Source organism: Lathamus discolor, chromosome 4 (assembly GCF_037157495.1).
Source record: "Lathamus discolor isolate bLatDis1 chromosome 4, bLatDis1.hap1, whole genome shotgun sequence".
NCBI lineage: Eukaryota > Metazoa > Chordata > Aves > Psittaciformes > Psittacidae > Lathamus > Lathamus discolor.
The window spans coordinates 98,592,399-98,612,480 of record NC_088887.1 but is presented as its reverse complement, the minus strand read 5'-3'; the positions used below and the strand labels follow the sequence as shown (position 1 = coordinate 98,612,480).

General features: G+C 42.5%; 1 protein-coding gene and 1 long non-coding RNA gene across 3 annotated transcripts in view; one reads left to right on the top strand and one right to left on the bottom strand.

Moving 5' to 3' along the window:
* Positions 1 to 7,732, bottom strand: part of LOC136013816 (uncharacterized) — a 48,276-nt gene extending 40,544 nt beyond the window's left edge. Inside the window, exon 1 of the long non-coding RNA XR_010612400.1 lies at positions 7,543 to 7,732. This is a non-coding gene — a long non-coding RNA (uncharacterized LOC136013816). The remainder of the gene's footprint in view (positions 1 to 7,542) is intronic.
* Positions 7,733 to 8,480: 748 nt separating this feature from the next.
* Positions 8,481 to 20,082, top strand: part of HTR2A (5-hydroxytryptamine receptor 2A) — a 33,389-nt gene continuing 21,787 nt past the window's right edge. The window contains exons 1-2 of one of the 2 annotated variants that reach the window (XM_065678237.1): positions 8,481 to 9,113; positions 13,837 to 14,037. In XM_065678237.1, coding sequence (XP_065534309.1) covers positions 8,699 to 9,113; positions 13,837 to 14,037 — 616 coding nt within the window. In that variant the 5' untranslated portion in view covers positions 8,481 to 8,698. The remainder of the gene's footprint in view (positions 9,114 to 13,836; positions 14,038 to 20,082) is intronic. The other variant, XM_065678238.1, reaches the window with a different exon arrangement.

The window sequence follows — 20,082 nt, the reverse complement described above, 5'->3', positions numbered from 1 at the left end:
CAAAATCATAGAATAGTTAGGGTTGGAAAGAACCTTAAGATCATCTTGTTCCAACCCCCCTGACACCTCAGGGTGTGACAGGGACAGGGACACCTCACGCTAGACCATGTCACCCAAGGCTCTGTCCAACATGGTCTTGAACACTGCCAGGGATGAAGCATTTGCCACTTCTTTGGGCAAACTGTTCCAGTGCCTCACCACCCTTACAGTAAAGAACTTCTTCCTTATACCTAACCTGAACTTCCTCTTTTTAAGCTTAAACCCATTACCCCCTGTCCTGTCACTACAGTCCCTAATGAAGAGTCCCTCCCCAGCATCCTTGTAGGCCCCCTTCAGGTACTGGAAGGCTGCTATGAGGTCTCCACGCAGCCTTCTCTTCTCCAGGCTGAACAGCCCCAACTTTCGCAGCCTGTCTTAAACAGGAGGTGTTCCAGCCCCTGATCATCCTCACGGACCTCCTCCAGATTTGCCCAACAGTTCCATGTCCTTTTTATGTTGAGGACACCAGAACTACACACAGTACCTTAGTTTTCTGGCCCTTTCAACAGAAGCTGCTTCATTGACTATCAATGGAAAGACTCCATTGCTTTTCCATTAAGGCAACTGTTTTCCTGTGCACTTAACAATTCAGGTGAACATCTATCTTGAACAGGCAGACTCGATCCCAGGCTGTAATGCTAACTTACACTGCTGATAAGCCACAGTCACAGTATCATGACTAATATTTAAGGATTCAGCCAGTGTGTCTGTGTGTGACTATGTCTGCATAAAGACAACAACCTTGCCTAATTTCACACAAAGTAGGCCTACTGGGGACTGTCCTTCACAGAAGTCTTGCATGCATCTATTAAAGCTGTTCTAATCAGTTAAATATAATTAAACAAAACTTGATAGCAAAAATCTTAGCTTTGCCAAGGAGGAATAACTGGGTATTTCCAGAAATATAGCACAAGCTCAGTAACAGACATTCATATTCACACTAATTCATGCACTGCATAATGTTTCCTGCTTCGATGGTTATAAATTACATACTGTAACTCAACAAGTTGGTAAATGTGCTGTCCCACGAATAAGAGGGGGGAAACCTAACAGCAGTCACCTGCCAGTTTTAATAGAGAGCAGTAACAAATCGCATCTATATTTATTAATTTTTTTAGCGTCATCACTTCAGGGCTGCAGCTGTTTGATTCTGACAGATTCAAAGACCGAGAAAGGCACGCAGAGAGAAAATATTTGTGATCTTAACTCTTGCTGGCTTGGCAGCTCTCTACCTATTTCACCGATTTCTGGTAGTGTCTGCCATACCCTGATGAATCCACAAGCTTTTGGGGATATGGGAAGTATAAACATGTTTGGGTTATTCCCTCCATCAGGTAATGCTACTAAATCAGCAAAGGTGACCCACCTCTTTGGATTCAGTATTGATTTATTTTTTCCTTTAAATGCTCTCCATCCATCAATGTCCAAGAAGAAATGTAGCAAGGTCCTCATGAATTCCGCGTACTCCGGCTTTTTTTGCTTATGTGCTACCACAGGGACAAGAGAAAAAGGAAAAAAAACCCTAGAGAAATATGGACAAATCCATGCCCAGAATACACTAAAAAAAAATTGAAACAGCTTTTGGTTTCCTTTTGTAGTGTTATACTGACCTTGAGAGGGAAAAAAAAAGAGTCTAACTGGAATCTGAAGGATATAAAATGACAAGTAAGCATCAGCAGTGAATGTAGGGAAAAAAAGAAAACTTTTTTATCTGTTATGAAGCAATGGAAGTTACTGGAAGAGCGAAAAGGAAGGAAGGAGGAAGGGCACCCACCTTCTTCTGCAGTGTCTATCACCTGAGAAAAGGCTAAACCAGCTTTTAACAAACAGAAGTGCAAGCCCCACAGATGATGCTGGCTTGGCATAAAGTTCCCACAATGCCACCTTTGCAATATGGTGTATGGTTTTCATCACATTGTTCCTCTGGATAACAGCTAAGGCTTCCAGCAATGATGGGTGTTAATACTGGGCGGCAAGTTTGCAAGTTCATATTTATGCAGAAAACTGAAGCAAACCAAGTGGAAAATGCTCACCTCTGCTTGGCAGTTTAAATTGAGTAAAAAATTAGTGGAAGAGACTCTGGTGCTAATGCTGGAATATAGAGCTTTATGTCATGGGATTTGCACTGATGTGTGTCTGGATGAAATAAAATTTTACCTGCAGAGGAGCTGACTAATTTGTAACTCAGATGATCAGAGCACAGCATATTATTGTCACAGAAAAAGCTAACCTGCCAGCATCTTCCTAGCACAGCTGAAATTAGAATATCTAAAGCCAAACATGTTTTAGTAAATTGAATATTTGCAGAGACCTATGGTGATCGAAAATACGTTGTCAAGTGTATAAAAAGTTAATAGTTAATAGCTGAAAGACATTAAGAACCTGTCCCTTCAGGTTTCACTAAAATGAAGCTAAACTAAAAACAGATTTTTAGAGAGGTTTCTTTAAATAAGGGTGCAGAATTCCTCCTTAAAGCATCAGAGGCCATTCATTGCTTCAGTACAAAGCTTAACAGACACTCCCCGGCAGTTTCGCCTCTAGTGGGAAATAAAGTTTCCATAGAATCAACTTTTTATGCAAGAAACAATTAGTTTTGCCCAAAGCATTCAGGTTTCCTTTGGGAAAAATCAAAACAAAATATTCCCTTCACTACATGAGCTTGACCCAAATCAAACATTTCAGTTTATTTTTTATCTGAACAAGAATATTTTATTTCAACTCAGTTCAACTTCAAACTGCCTCCTGGCTTGCTGCTACGGTGGATATCAATTGTCCTGGAGAATAAGGGAATAAGACAATTTGCACCTCAGCCAGTTAGCTGGCTCATAAGAAAACATTTTTAAGCCAACAAAATGTTTAGATACTTCCAAACTGAATTTCTTCAGAATTTTTCCTTCCATGAAAAAAAAAATGCTATGGGAAAATAAGTGTCAAAATTACATACAAGACAAAGAATTCTGTCTCTAATTTCCAGCCGTCTAATCATTACATCAGTTTTGTACCATAGCAATTCCACTGAACTCCACTGGAATCACACTGGAATCATATCAACCTAAAAGGCATTGCAAGTGCAATGTTACTCATCTCAGTGAACAGCTTTAAGCAGATAAAGATGTGCCTTAAGTAGCTCTAGGTTCCCTCTCACATTTACCTCCTTCTTGGGACTATGATACGCAATATCCTGAAAGAAAAGTGTAGTTAGAAAGGAAGACTCTTAAAAAATCACCAGGAATACTGTGTATCTTCCAAAAACTCACGGATGAATGAGACAATCGGGGTTTTAAAAGTAAGGGATAAACCACAGCTTCACCTGGGATTGAGAAGAGACTGAAACTAGCATTTGCATATGGGATAGGCATGAAAGACTGGAGAGTTCCAGTTACTTTTAGAATTATAGAATGTTTTGTACTTGAAAGGACCTTAAGGATCATCCAGTTCCAACCCCCGTGCCATGGGCAGGGACATCTTCCACTAGACCAGGTTGCTCGAAGAGCTGTTCAAACTGGTCTTGAACACTGCCAGGGATGGGGCAGCAACAGCTTCTGTGGGAAACCTGTTCCAATGTCTCACCATCCCCACAGCTTCAGTGTTTGCTCGCAGCCCAGAAAGCCAACCGTATCCTGGGCTGCATCAAAAGGAGCGTGACCAGCAGGTTGAAAGAGGTGATCCTGCCCCTCTACTCTGCTCTCGTGAGACCTCACCTGGAGTATTGTGTGCAGTTCTGGTGTCCTCAACATAAAAAGGACATGGAACTGCTGGAATAAGTCCAGAGGAGGGCCACGAGGATGATCAGGGGACTGGAGCACCTCCCGTATGAAGATAGGCTGAGAAAGTTGGGGCTGTTCAGCCTGGAGAAGAGAAGGCTGCTTGGAGACCTCATAGCAGCCTTCCAGTACCTGAAGGGGGCCTATAGGGATGCTGGGGAGGGACTCTTTGTCAAGGACTGTAGTGACAGGACAAGCGTAAGGGGTTAAAACTTAAACAGGGGAAGTTTAGATTGGATATAAGGAGGAAATTCTTTCCTGTTAGGGTGGTGAGGCACTGGAATCGGTTGCCCAGGGAAGTTGTGAATGCTCCATCCCTGGCAGTGTTCAAGGCCAGGCTGGACGAAGCCTTGGGTGGGATGGTTTAGTGTGAGGTGTCCCTGCCCATGGCAAGGGGGTTGGAACTTGATGATCTTGAGGTCCTTTCCAACCCTAACCATTCTATGATTCTATGATTCTGTGATCATCACCTGTGGATAGCAAGGTTGAGGGATGCTGCTTCTGAGCGGATTTCGGAAAGTTCATGTCAGCCTGTTTTCACATCACTGCAATGGCATGGGTCAAGAAGATTGAAAGATCCAGAATGAGTTCAGCTGTGGAGCGTACACTGAATAGAGAGCAGCGCTGTTTAGTTATTTGTTCTGGTTTGTAATAACTAGCCTCTGATTCACATCTTGAGGCACCACAGAATTAACTGCTCCAACAGCCCCTGATATATGTAAACAGACATGATACATAAAAGTAGTCTTGACCACAGCACAAATTATTCATATTCCACTTCATATTCCACTTGCCTCAGTTTCAGATGTCAGAGTGAACAATTAACCTCTGCATTTTATACATTTACTGATTAAGGAATTCACTTAAAACATCAAGGAAGGCATTGGCAAACTCAGAAACTGGGGATTTTTATACTTGAAATAATCCTGAGAACACCAAACTTGAGTTATGCAAACTAGGTTTTTTTACTCCTTCTCTTTCAGCCGAAATTGTTGAAAAGCAGCATTTCCAGGAAACAATTATGTGTACCATACCAAGCGTAAAAACCCTGCCCAATAGGACAGATTAATGACCAACAACACTTCCAATAAGAGCTAGGGAACAGAGGCAGGGGTCTCATGAATCTCACATGTTGGTGCCTTCCTGAAATTAAAAAGCAATATATAGACTGTTCCCATGCCAGCTGTGTTTCTAAAGAATGCTTTATGTCTAACACAGTCCAAATTATTGCCATTTTAAGCTAAGATTTCACTTCTCTGTCTGGGACAGACTGCAGCTGTCTGTTTTTAGTGCAGACATGCTGCCTGGGTCGCAATGTGTGAGGCTCCGCTGCTATCAGAGTGCAAGCTTGCTTGTTTAAAAACGGAAGATCAGGGGACCTACAGTTTTCCAGAGGTACTCACCTATAGCAAAAGCAATCACCAAGGCTGGCTTTAGACATTGCTTTTAGTTAAAATTTAAAAAAATCATGAGATAAATAATACATTATACTTGTGCTCAGTAACATACCCAACGTACTTTGCTAGAAGATATTGTAAGATCATGGATAAGTTTCTGAAACAATGGGCTGCACAAAAGTTGTTCCTGACTCTTCTATGATTCATGTACCAACCTAAAAAGGACATTTAATCTACCTGTGCCTCAGGTTCACATATGTCAAATTGTTTTCAGGGTGGACAGAGTACTGTTCAGAAGGCACTCAAACCTTGTGGCAATGTGTCTACAGCTAGACCAAAGGAAATGATGCAGTACCTATCTGAAGAGCTTATGATTGTACCTGCAAAGGTCTCAAACCAGGCAACATTCAGCCTGTTTGCAATTACATTTTATGCTCCTGATGTCCAGAGTAGAGCTGTAGTCTTAAACGAGTCATTGGAGCAGAATAAGGAGTGAAAAGTCATGCCATTGCAATGAAGGGGAGACGAAGCTACTCTGTAAGGAACAGGAAGGTCCTTTACACATCTGCCTCAGGTCTATAAGGAGCTGCAGATGTGAAATCAGGATTCATAAACCTTTCACACACAGACTATTTCTTAGCATATTCATTCAAGAAAGCATAAGACCGGGTCCTAAACCTCCATCCCATTCTTGGAGTGGGAGAAAGGTGCAAACAGCCCTCCTTGGTGAAACTGGGCTTTGCTGGCAGCTACAACCTCTGACCCACAGTTTGGATATTGACCTGCAAAAAAAGTACCTCACACCCATGACTGTTACATTAGAGTTGTTAGACCCAGGGGGAGCCACCTGAGTAAATAACAGGACACCTGGATTCCTCACAAAGGATTATAACCTAGCCAAGGGGTCTTGTGCCTTGTTTTGCACAGTAGCCATGTTTTGACAGAAGCAGAGCCCAACTTCTGCAGTACATCTGCACTCTCACGTCAATTGCATCTTCACAGGGACAGCTGATGAACCCTCTGGAGTATGGATGCAAAGCTGACTTTGTGAATATAGTAACCCATTTGATTGTCATGTTAAAGGAGAGAGGGAAACGGTCTCTTCTGGCTTCTGGACAGGACTGCCAGGGCTGGAGTATTTTTTGCTAACCTCAGCACTATCAGCCTTTTTTTACCAGCTTGTGTTGCCTGATAGTTTCTGTCCTCTCCTATGGGACTGGGACTCATTTCCAACTCCCATGTGGGCATCAGTATAAGCTACTGCCTGGCTGCTCCATCCTGCAGTGACAGCTGTTGGTCTGCACTCAGCTGGGAGCAAAACTGGTTCCAAAGGAGCTCACTGTGAAAAACTTTCTTTAATAGTACCTTAATGATCTGAATAGTCTTTGGTGCATGCTTCAAGACTCACTTTTATAAGGTTTTGACCCCTCAAGAGATGAGTACATGTCAGCTGAGCTGTAGTAACTCTTCCTGTGTTTGCACTCCCCTGGGATCCCCATGGGTTACTGGTGCTGCAGATAGAGCTGAGCTATGCGTGCATGCTGCAGCTCCTGTGGGCACTCCGGGACCACTGGTGCTCAGTGACACTCACACCTCCCTGAGCTCTCACTGCAAACTGCCTGAGCCTGCCTGTGTAAAACCATTGCCCTCTACATGATGTAACTGTGCAATATATTTCAGGATGAGCAAGGGAGCAGCAGCCCCACTCAGCTGACATATTCACAACCGTAAGTCTCAAAAAACCTGGCAGTAGGTTTTGTGTAAGGTGGCAAATTGAAGAGTTGGCTACTTCTTCACCCGTGTCCTGGCAGCAGATGTAAAAGGCAGAAACGGTGGAAGGCTGTTTCCCCCTCTGCTCTATACTGCTTTGCTTTGCTGAACTGCTTCATCTAGGACACTTGCTTGGGATGGGCTGCTAGGGTTAACTGTTACACCCACCTCCTGAAAAATGAGCGTGACATCAGAGTGACTTCAATTTTTATAAATACCCATTGCCAATTTGATTAACATGTCAGCACAGACCTCGAGTTAAAACAGAAGGGGATTAATTATTACTCCTTCCTTGTCAGGCTGGCATAATTCCCCCTCTACATGTAAAACTTCACACTTACATTTTTCACTAGTATCTACCATCGCAAGCATTAGATTTTGTCTCTTTTAATCCTGCATCCTGTAAAACACCGTAATTGCATGTGTTTGCGAGCCACCCTCTGCAAATGGAAAGTGTGCACTGAAAAAGTACGCAAGCAGAGGACCCCAGAAATACACACTGCAAAAGCTACTAGTTTACCAAAAAGACCCTCTTCGCTCTGCCCTCCCCTGCCCTCCCCTGCCGTTGCTACCTTGCAGTTTATGACATCCAGACAGTGGGAGGTCTGACAAACCGAACAAGGCAGTGAGCAAGAAATTCCATTCCTGTTGAAATCAGTAATTCCTCTGTGCAGGCTGCTTTTTCGTGTGTGTGTGTGTGCTTTTGTGTCACTTCGAGAAGGGCTCTGATACTATTATTACTTTAAATATAGCTTGCCCTGGGGCGGGGAAACGCACAAGGAAGGAGTCGGCAAGCAGCCTATCTCTCAGAAGAAAAGAGCAAGCCTCACAGCACAGGAACTGGCTTCACTCAAGTGTGCAGTTTAGAAGTCAAAAAAACTATTCCAAATACCACCATCTTGGAGGAGACTGAAGAAAAAGGACACAAAACTGGCTAAACACAGTGAAGAACATGGTAAATCAGGGTACAAAGTGCACCTAACCGCAGTCTGAGAGTGGGCTCTGAAGTACAATGTAAGTCTTCCTTAAATTGTATTTTTTTATCATAGTATCGAGTTGTTTAATTTCCATTCTGAAGCCAGGCTGGGCCAAAAGGTACAATTAGCTATAAAGATCAGAGTGGAGCAGAATGTGTAATCTCTGATATGAGGCTGAAAATGATACTGAAATACAAAAGAAGTCAGAGACTTATTATGACCATATTATGGAAGACGAACTATAAATAAGAGCATATCTAATTATTTCAAGAGAAAGATGCTGGATGGAATCTCTAATCAACTTTCTTAATAGGGAAGTGAGAGCTCTGCTGTTTTGTATGGCAAGCTATTTTAATACTGCTGTGTTTAAAACTGGGTGATTACAGTTACCAATAGCAATAAGATGTAGCTCCAGAGGGGAGTTCTAGTGGCTGCAAAAGTTTTTGTTTCTTATTTCTCCAACGTTTTTGCTCTCTGAAGCCTCAAGTCCACAATTTCTGTCCTACAGCTTGGTTTTGCTTTTCAGCTGGATTTTCAATGTATGCCAACAATGGACTTCCTATGGAACTGAGAACAAAACATTTCAGCTTTCGGAGTAATTCTGGTATGTTTTTCTATATCATGCTAGTGGCAAAAGATTGTGCTCCTTCAACTTCTGGCATGGACAACTGAGGAATATAAAGCCTGATGGTGACAAGGGGTGAAAATTTCCTGTTTTCCACTATTTATCTCACCAGTTTCAGACTTAGCAATGGATATTCTTCCTGATGAGGAGAGCTCTGTGAACCCAACTACACATTCCCTAATACAGATAAATCATGAGAGAAGACTCTACAGAAATGTTTATGGAGCTGGAGAGATTAATATATCACATCTCTTCAACTTGACTGTGGACTCTGAAAACCTAACCAATCTTTCTTGTGAAAGCAACATGAGTCCATCATGCCACCCTTCCCTGTTTCAGCTTTCACAGAAAAACTGGCCAGCTTTGCTGACAGTGATAGTGATTGTTTTAACCATTGCTGGAAATATTCTTGTCATCATGGCTGTGTCACTGGAGAAAAAACTACAGAACGCCACTAACTATTTTCTAATGTCACTCGCAATAGCTGATATGCTGCTGGGTTTCCTTGTCATGCCTGTGTCAATGTTAACCATACTTTATGGTGAGTATTAGCTGTGTAACCTACTGCATGTTTTGAGAAGCTTTAAACATTGCATGCACGTGTTGTTATTACTTCATTCTCTTACAACAAAATATTGTAATCACTCCTTACAAGTTGAAATATATGTAATTGGTTAATGGATGCAAGAATAGGTGAAGTACTTGTATCTTTTCCTACTTTATATTTCTAGTTACAGGCATTTTAAACACAGTCCAGAATATTAGTTCATTACTCAGATGTTCTCTCTATTCTTTCAGTTTTAACCCTGGCTTATAATTTTCAATATTCCCAATGAGAATGTGGGTTCCTGCCAGTTACTTTGCTCTGCAAATATGCACAGAAGCACTAATAACTACCTTTAGATTCAAAGTAGGCAACCACTTCAATTTGTTTAAACGAAGTAATACAAATGTAAATAATGCCCTTAACACCAACATCCTGCTTAGACATCTACTTAGCAGCAAATGCTGCAATAAATATTGTAGGAGTTTAAAAAATGGATGGGAATTAATTCTGTCTAATTTTCAGTAACATTTACAACTGCAAAGCTATGATTTCTTAAGAGAAGTTATTTAAGAATTAAGTGAATAATGACTCACAGTTCATACCCTTGCAGGTGATTAATAGCAGATCTTCCTTCTCATTTTCACCAAAATTATTTGCAGCAGAGCTCACATAGAAAAAAAGCAGCAGCTTGTGTGTTCAGTGCCAATACTGCCAGGCTGTTATAATCCCTAAACTTAGAGAAATGAGTTTTCCAGTGCCACAACTGAATTGCTACAGTTCAAGGAGAAGCCAGACAACGCCAGGAGGAAAGTGAGGTTGTTTACAAAGCTTTCTATTGCCTCACTGTTTTGGGACTAACGGTCCACACATGAGCCTGTGACTTGAGAGATTTCATCCAGAAAACTGGAAGTTTATTTCCCAGTTTCAGTATTTCTACACAGATTGCCCTCAGCAGCGTTTGCAAACAGCATTTTGCATTGGTGATGCAAAATTGTTGTGATTTATTGTATGACCGATGCAATTACCTTTGGTGGGAAAAACAGCGTGAAACAGAGCTGCGGGAGCAGAAATCGTCCGATGTGTGAGATGAGCAAACCCTTTAAAATCCTGTGTGATTCCCTGCGACATGCAACAGGGACTCCTGCTGGCCAAGCTCTGTGCCGTGGAAAAGAGCCCCCAAAATCCGCGGCTCGGAAGTGATTCAGGTCGGGACACAGGATTTCCTGCACACAGTGAAGATGAAACCGTTGTGGAAGAATGCTGCAAAGGGGAAAGGGAAACCTCCTTTGCAGTCACTGGTGTGGAGGAGTGGCAGGCAGCCATAGGGGAGGGTGTGTGTTGTCTTTGCTTTTTTTGCCTTTCAAGGTCAAGGAGAAGAGGTCTTTGCAGGGTAACTTGGGGTGAGAAATCATCTGGTGATGCACGCAGGTACCAGAAGAATCACCTCATCACAGTGCACCATCAACCTCCAAGGACAACCAGCGATGGCACAGAGTGAAACCTCCCTTTACACAGAAGCATTTGCTCAACCTCAGCCACCCAACTTCAGCCAGGTCACTTATGTTGACAGTCCTGAGCTCAAACTGAGGGTCTTTGCACATACCTTGCTCTGCTGAGGCACCTCCAAGGCTGTGGAACAAGGGTGCTCCACCACCCATTCTCCAGCCCCTTGGAGGGCGATTGTAACTGTTTTTCTTGGAAGAGAGATGATTTTCTTCTTGAGAGCTTTACAGCTGTTGTGGGCAATTCCTGTTCAGCTGCCCAGCCACATCAGCCATGTGCCTGTCCCAGCCCGTGCCCATTGGGCCAGGAAGAAGGCTTCTCCATCCACTCAGCAGTAGCACCCTTTGCTGGAAAAAGACACTCATCAAGTGCTACCAAGGTGAATGTGCCCACAGAGCAGAAAACTCACACAGATGAGCAACAGTGCTGGTTCCCACCCCAAAACACACAGGCTGCTGGTTGCCTGTTGCTCCTGCCTCAGGGGCTCGTCCCACATTGTGAAGCAGCAGCAATGGCATGGAGCAGCTGTCAGGATTATTGGCAGATGATGCGTAACTCCTTGCTGCAGTGGAAGGACCAGTCATTTCAGAGGGCTTCTGTCCACCCCAGTGCTGACCCCAGATACAGTCTCAGCTGATGCGCTTTGGATAAAGCAGACAGTTGCTCCTCAGCAATTGCCCATGCCTACAGACTCTCCTCTCTTCTTTCCTCATAGCAGTTCCTTAGCCTTTCACTCAAAAGAGTTTTCTTGCACCTCCTGTTAGCAACAGAGCAGCAGCCCAGCCATCCTGGCCAGCTTGGCTTGTTTGCCTCCTCACCTGAAAGGCCTGGTGAGAAAACGTTTCTCCTCTCCTGGTTGCTACTATCTTGCTACATCAGGAAGAAAATCTTCTCCTAGGGGCTGCCTGCCCTCCCTATCAGTCTCTCAATGTGAAAATGAAGAGGTGCACAAGCATCATTTCCTTATCCCTTGGATGTTACTGCCTCATATGAGCTCCTGGACTGCATGAGCTCCCGGACTGCATGAGCTCCCATGGACCGTATGAAATCATGGAAACTTGCCCTGCCTACCCAATCTTTAAGTTGCAGCCAGTTTTATTTTCTCTTATTTCCCCCTGGATATGTTCAGGGGTGAATTTGACAGTGGCCAAAGCATGGCACAAGGCAGAGGTGCCCCGTGCCATGCTCCACATAAAAAGTCTACATAATGTGTGCCACAGAAAATGGGTGCTGTTTCATCCCTGCCGCATCCATGTTTAGAGCAAGGACAAGACATCTAGAAGGATATGACAAATTTGGTCCCAAAGGCCACTGAAGCAAAAGAACAGATGCACGTTGTCAAGTGTAAAAATACTTTATCGCTTTTCCCTGTGTAAACTCTCCTGTCCCGACAGAGAGAAGACATGCCTGTGAAAGCCAGCCCGCACATAACACATTTCAGAGACCAGATTCCCCACTGGAAGATCAGAAAACATGATAAAACATACCCATAAATATTGTATGGCTTGTTAAGGTCAGCTCATATTACAGCAGTCCAAGAGCACCAAGAAACAGATCTTCTCAGTGCTTACTGAGGTTAAATTTAATTAGGCACAGACCTAACTCCTCTGCCTTTTCCTGTGTTCTTGCTGTTGCAAATCTTGCACTGCATCTCCAAAGGGGTGAGGCAGTCCCAAAAATACTAGTGTGTTCTCATAATACCAGGTTGGGCATTGCCCAATGCTGCACTGTCATGGACAGCTTGAGTAATATACTCTAAATTAAATCACCACAAGATAAGGGCATGTATAATTGTAAAACTTGCTCCAAGGAGAGTTCTTAGCCGTTCCCTGAAGGACTAAAAGGGCCTTTGAATGAAGGTCCTGGAGGGCTTTCTTTAGCCTGGGTCTGCTCAGTACTGCTGCTAACAGCTTGTGTAGTGAATAGAGTATGAGCTTCCACGGCTGTCTGAAAGCTCCAAGCTGGAAGAGGTTACAAGCCCTCAGAGGTACTGGCTCAGAATCACCAACAATCATCTGGATCCGTGAAGAGAAAGTCAAATGAGCAAACGACATTCAGTGAGGATAAATGCAAAAATACCAACTTAGGAAAACAATAGCAAACCAACTGCTGCTGGGGAAATTTGCCCAGCTTTCAGGAATGCTGAACAGGATCATAAGCTAAGCATGCATCAGTAGTATAATATCTTTATACAAAAGCCACTCATCATTCCAGGTTTTGTAAGTAAGAACATTCCCTGCAAGACCTGTGAAGCAATCTTGTATTTCACTTAGCAGCTGGGAGGCCTTTGCAAGAGTACCGAGACCTACTTTGGTCACTGAATGATAAGCAAGATATGGATAAATTAAATAGATTCCAGGGCAGAGAAACGAGAAGCACAAAAGTTTAAAAAGCATTGTCTGTAAGCAAAAGATAAAGGAATTGGCTTTGCTTAGTCTGGATGTGTTAAAAACCCAAACAACTAGGCAAGACACGATAGCCATCTTCCAATAGTTTCTGGAAAGGAGAGCCATCAATTATTCTTCATGGCTATTGGAAAGAACAAGGGTAAGGGGGAGGCTTAATTTGCAGCAAAAAAGATAGACATTGGATATTGGTAAACATTAATGTGTTTGCTTCTGATTGCTCTCTCTGGAGGACTCTATCAATATTCTTTTATAGAGAGCATATCCTTATCTAAGTACATGGTAGTTGCCTAAAAACAGGCGAGATAAATATCACTGTTATACAACAAAATACATTTCTTTCTTCAGCTGCCACTAAATCTAAAGTTTCAGGTTCAGAATTTAGGCAGCTGTGCATATCAGCAGGCGTTAATAATGCAGTAATTACATGGATAAAAAGTCCCAAAAACAAAATTGAGAACTTACAGAATTTATAGGTTTACAATGGCAAAATTGCTTCTCTTTCCATAGATTTGCTGCCAGAGATGGTTAACTAGAACATCAAGCACTAGTGTTATGCAAATAGAATTAAAAAGAAACAAACTTACACTGCCTGTAGCCTGGGAAAGGAAGAGAGTTAATCCTAAAAGCTAAAGAGTTAGAAGGTTGCAAGCAGATAAAAAAGGCCCTTAAAACAGTGCCAGTCAGCTTCTATTGAACGCATCACTTACGACTATCTCCTCCTAGAAGGATACATGCAATAAGACGTATGTGTCACAAGAAAAGACGTATGCCACATTCTTAGCTCATACCAACTTTCTCTTGTGCAGGATACACATGGCCTCTGCCTACAAAGTTCTGTGCTGTCTGGATCTACTTGGATGTGCTTTTCTCCACTGCCTCCATCATGCACCTCTGTGCTATCTCACTGGATCGCTATATTGCCATTCGAAACCCCATCCATCACAGCCGGTTTAACTCAAGAACTAAGGCTTTTGCAAAAATAATTGCTGTTTGGACCATATCAGTTGGTAAGTAAGGCAATATTTCAGCATGTAATTGCAGATTTCTGGCCTTTGAGAGGATATGACATACACGCTGCAATCTAAAACTGTATTCTCTGCCTGCAATATTTTGTGTGCCACAGCCTAAGTGCTGTAACACAGTAATTATGCAATGGAAATCAACAACAGGACATGGAGGAGAATATATATTAGTGATAGGACTACTGAGTTCAAGTTTGTTGTAAAGATGTGTTTATTTCCCATACTGATCATCACCTTAACATCTAAAAAGAAAAAATTATCTCAACTTTAAAAAATATTTTCCTGGTTTATGTAAGTTGGTTGTTCGCAATTTCTCATAAAGATAATTTGCTTAGAGGTGTTTCTTACGAGCAGATCTTTTCTGCCTTTCTTGGCATGTATGATGGGGTATTTATAGATCCTGTTTAGGAGTTAATAGACACTCTGTGTACACTGTAAATAAGAGGAGTTTCTCCACAGGACAGTTAAGAGTTACAGCCAAAATAGGTGCCCTGAATGATTCGCTGGATAAATCTCTTTTTTTTTTTTTGCACTAGAAAAACCCAGAGGCTCAAAACTAGGCATAGGAATGTCGCTGTTTCATTCCCACGGTGACAGCACCCTGGGTCCAGAGCAGTCTCACGGCACCAGGAATTTCCTGCCCCCCTCCCTCTCTCCCCCTTCCCCAGCACTGGCATCTCACTTATTCAGAAGTAGGAAAAAAATCACTCTTTTGCTGAGTGTTGCCTGCAATGAAAGGTAATTAGCCGCTTCCCTGGCTAATACACATTATTTCAAGTGGTAACTGTAATCCATTACTGTTCTTCTGAGGGGAAAGAAAGGAGATGATGCCTAACACTTCTGCCTGCCTTTGTCTCTGAATTGTCTCCTGGCCTTCCTCTTGATCCTGGCTCACAGGCTGAGAAAAAACAGTCTAAGATTTTTGTGCCTTAAAATAGCTGTATCTTCTGCTGCACAGCAAGAAATAGTGGGAGCCCTCTCGCAACAAGAGGACAATTCCGCATCCTCTAAGACCTGGTGAGGTTCAGCGGAATCACGTGTGGCCCTGGGGTACATTCAGCTGATCAGATATAGGTGTCTAGCACAGGCCATGTGAACTCCACCCTAAAAATACCTACCTTTCAACTAAAAAGGAAGCCTAAAGCAACTCAGATGTGGATGTCTTCATTTAGATTAGATGAATCATACCTTATATGTCTACAGTCACATTTTCATCAATCCACTAGAAAACTCTGTCCAGTTTTTCCAATTTTGGACAGTGCCAAGTGCAAGCATTTTCAGTGCATTCTCCATATAACATAAAAATGGCAAGCATTCCCTTAATTCATACACACTGTGCTTTTCTGTATGTGTGTGTGGTGCCCGTGCTTAGTGTGTGTTGAACTACTGTTCTTTTGAAACACAAATAAATTTACAGAATGGTGAGAATGACCATTCGAGGGGCAAACCGGTGGTCCATGCCACTCAGCATCTTTCGTCAGATAAGGGCTCACTGCTAGAGTATCTGAATTAGAACACTATAAAAACGAATCTAGAAAAAATATATTATTTAAGCCCTATTAGTTACAGCATGGATTATATCCTGTAGCAGGAGGATTTAGTTCTTTGATATCCTGCTATTAAATTTCATAAGTTAGGACTATTCTTTGCAGTAGTAACTAATAACAACTTGCCTTTTGTAAAAACACTTTTTCTGCTCTCTGGAGAATTTTCTTATAACAGTGATCAGATGAACCGCCAATGTTATTTGTTATCACTATGGCAAGTGATAGGAACGTGGTCCCTATTTATATAACTCTGAAAAATACAGTTCCTTATTTTATTGAAAAGCACTGAAGTGTGCCATGACTTAAGAGGACAGATCCCCGCTCTACTGCAGCTGGATAAAGATACATGTAAGAGAACACTGGATTGAGAAAATAAGTGGGCTGATAGGGTAAACTCCATCTCATTCACACATCAACTGTTATCAAAACAGTGAGCAGGTTAAATAGACATAAATGAATGCAGGCAAGCACACTGAGGTATGCAGGAATGAAGTGGTGATGGGCTGCTTTGCTAGTCCCATGGAAGCAAGGGGAATGGGGAGATAAGCTGAACGAAGATGGGTCTGTTCCCAGCCTGGGAGCTGTGTCATGAAAGCAAATATGATGTGCTCAAAAGGACAAATAGGGAAGCAAACGCACAGCAAGCTGTAAGGAAGCTGCTTAGCTAGTCACAGCCAGGCTGAATTGAATTTGCACCATGGCATACGCTATACTAATAAAGAAAAATGCCAGTATTATAAGGAACTTTAATAGATACCAGATCACCCATGCAACTTGCTGTCAGTCAGTCTTCAACCCTGTCCTGGTACCCTACCATCCATCTCAGAATAGGCAGGAAATGGTTTCTGAAGAGTGAGGTGTTTTCTATGACATTTACAGATAGGAAATGCTTTCTGAGCTAAGAGGTGCTCTGCGTATCATTTACCGGTCTCCAGGCTCTCAATGCTACTTAGAGTGGCAGGGATATAAATTATTTAACTCTTTGCATTTTCCCATAGCTATAGCTGGCACAAGCAGAACCAGTATCTGGCACAACACTCTCCGCAGCACACACTGTGGCTGCCATCGCACTGGCAAATTTGGAGAGGGGAATTGTTTCTCAAGGTTTTGCCCTCCAGCATCAGTTAGATAGCCTTTGGCTTCCCCTTGCTCCTGCAGTCTGCAGCTGAGCTGGTACCCTGTGAACTGTCATGGTGTATGAGATGGAGGGTAAAAAGCAAGAGAAAGAAATGAAGGACATTATGTTGCCCTATGTAGAGGCTCGTTTTACCAGGGAGAGAGGGGGTAACCTTCTGATCAGAGACCCTCAATAGCTCCCTCACTGTCAAAGTCCTTAGTCCATCCTCTTACACAGCCCCCTTCAATGATTGTTTTACCAGGCTGAATTCAAATCTATTTAGGCTCTGTGCAGTAGTATCCCATGCTGTCATGGTTTAATCCCAAACGGCAATTAAGTACCACTGTTGCTCACTCACTCGCCTACCCCATCCCCATGGGATGCGGAGGAGAATTGGAAAAGGTAAAACCTATTGGTTGAGAAAAGAGCAATTTAATATTTGAAATAAAGTTAGTAAGAATAAGGATAAGAAAATAAGAGTAAGAATAAAGAGAGGAATAAAAATGAAGATAAAAAGCCAAGTGATGCACAATACAGTTGTTCACCACCCACTGATTAAAGTCCATCTCATCCGTGAGCAGTGATCGGCCCCTCATGGCCCTCACCGCAGCAGTGTGCCCAGGCAGCCAAGAAGGCCAGTGGCTTCCTGACCTGTGTCAGAAATGGTGTGACCAGCAGGGTCAGGGCAGTGATCCTTCCCCTGTACTGGCACTGGTGAGGCCACACCTCAAATCCTGTGTTCAGTTCTGGGCCCCTCACTGCAAGAAAGACATTTGGGTGCTGGAGAGGGTCCAGAGAAGGGCAACGAAGCTGGTGAAGGGTCTGGAGCACAAGTGTGATGAGGAATGACTGAGAGAACTGGGGGTGTTTAGTCTGGAGAACAGAAGGCTCAGGGGGGACCTTATCACTCTCTGACACTATCTGAAAGGGGGATTGAGCTTGGAGGTGGTTGGTCTCTTCTCCCACGTAACAAGTGACAGGAAAAGAGGAAACAGACTCAAACTGCAACAGGGGAGGTTTAGATTGGATATTAGGAAAAATTTCTTCACTGAAAGGGTGCTCAGGCATTGGAACAGGCTGCCCAGGGAAGTGGTGGAGTTACTGTCCCTGGAAGTGTTCAAAAACTGTGTAGGTGAGGCACTTAGTGACATGGTTTAGTGGTGGACTTGGCAGTCCTGGGGTAACGGTTGGGTTTGATGATCTTAAAGGCCTTTTCCAATCTATTTGATTCAATGATTCTAACTCCCCCTCCCCACCCCCACCCCCACCCCCCCATTTATATATTGAGCATGATGTTCTATAGTATGGAATATCCCTTTGTCCCACTTGGGTCAGCTGTCCTGTCTGTGCTCCCTCCCAACTTCCTGTGCCCCTCCTCATTGGCAGAGCATGAGAGACTGAAAAGTCCTTGGTCAGAGTAAACACTACTTAGTAACAACTAAAACATTGGGGTGTTATCAGCATTAGTCCCATATTAAATCCAAAACACAGCACTGTGCCAGCTACCAAGAAGAAAATTAACTCTATCCCAGATGAAACTGGGACATGTGCCCAGGTCATCTTTTACCTTTCTCTGAATCTTTTCTAGTGCTTCTACATACACAGGTGGCCAGACCACAACATTCAGGAGATGGACACACCATGACCTCATGTGGTGTGGTAATATTTTCTGCTCTGTTATAAATTCCCACTTTAATAAATCCTACCTTTCTTTTAGTCTTTCAGATCATCCCTGCACACTGAGCTTAAGGATGCTCAGCTCAGTGACTTCAAACTCAGGGAATCACAGAATGATTTGGGTTGGAAGTGACCTTTAAAGACCACCTAGTTCCAATGACCTTGCAATGAGCAAGGAATCTTTCACTGGCTCAAGCTGCTCAAAGCCCCATTCAACATGATATAAAACATTTCCAACAGTGGGGCATCCACAACCTTTCTGGGTAAACTGCAAACGTCTTACCAGCCTCATTGAAAAAACTTTCTTCCTTCTGTCCAACCTAAATCTACCCTCTTTCAGTTTAAGATCATTTTTCCTTGTCCTGTCACTACAGGACTTGATAAAAATTCCCTCTCCATCCTTCTTATAAGCCCCTTTTATATATTGTATATACATATATATATATATATATACCACAGTAAACTCTCCCAGAGCCTTCTCTTCTCCAGACTGAAAAACCCCAATTCTATCAGCCTTTTTTCATAGGAGAGGTGTTCCAGGCCTTTGACAATTTTTGTGGCACTCCTCTCTTTCCTGAGTAATGACAAACAGTTTTGCATTCCTAAATAGGGTTACCCCCAAACACTGTACAATTTCATCTGCTACTTTGCTATCCATTAGCTGAGATTAATGAGGACCTTCTGCAGTTCTCTACAGCCAACAGCCATGTGTTACCAGCACATTTTATTCAGTGCTAGTGTCCATGCAAACAGGTCATGGATGAACTGAACAGCACTGATGAGCACAGAGGGCTGTGGGACACTTCCTTCTACTGCCCTCACTGTAGAAACAAACTGTTTAATCTTACCCTTTGTTTTCTGTCATTCACCCCATTCTTTTACTTCAAGAGGATCTTTCCTCTTCTACTATTGAACTTAATTTCTTACAAAACAGTGTTGTCAGAGCTTTCTGGAAATCCAGGAACATTTTATCAGCTGGATTACCCTTACCCACCTGCTCACTGACTCCTGCAAATACTTATAGCTGATTCGTTGGACATGCAGAAGTTCTCTTAGTGTTCCCCAGTCTACCACGTCTCTTTCATTATGACTTTTAATTTACCTTAATTTACCGAAGTAATACTACTTTCATTCACTAAATTTGTAGTTTTCTTTTATTTGCTAAATTCACAAATGTATTCAGTGAATTTGATCCAAAAAACAATCAGTGGTTTTTGTTCTGTTGACTTCACTGACACATATAGTATTTAAAAAACAGCATAAAAACCCCACAGATAATTTGATTTACTTCATTTCTGAAATACTGACTTTCTTAGTTTAAAACAAAAAAAAAAAACAAACCAAAAAACCTTGTATTACAACATTTGTTTTTGCATTCACTGGAAGAAAAGCATTTAGCCAGCAGTCTTTCTTTCACCAGACCATGTAACGCCACAGGCAATTGGTTTAAAATGGATTATAATTGCTGTAACAGATCCTAATCGTGTCTTTAATTCTTAAATCATCCAGTACCCAGAGTGGCTAGATAATTAGATTATTTGTAGCTGTTGAAGGCAAAAGCCCATTAAACTCTCAAAATTATTCCATTTGTTTTAAAGAACAGAGGTAGTTACTGAAAACAGGTGTAAAAAGCCTAAGCATTTCCCATTTCCTCTTCCTAGAAAAAATAAAGTTGATTTTTGAATAGTC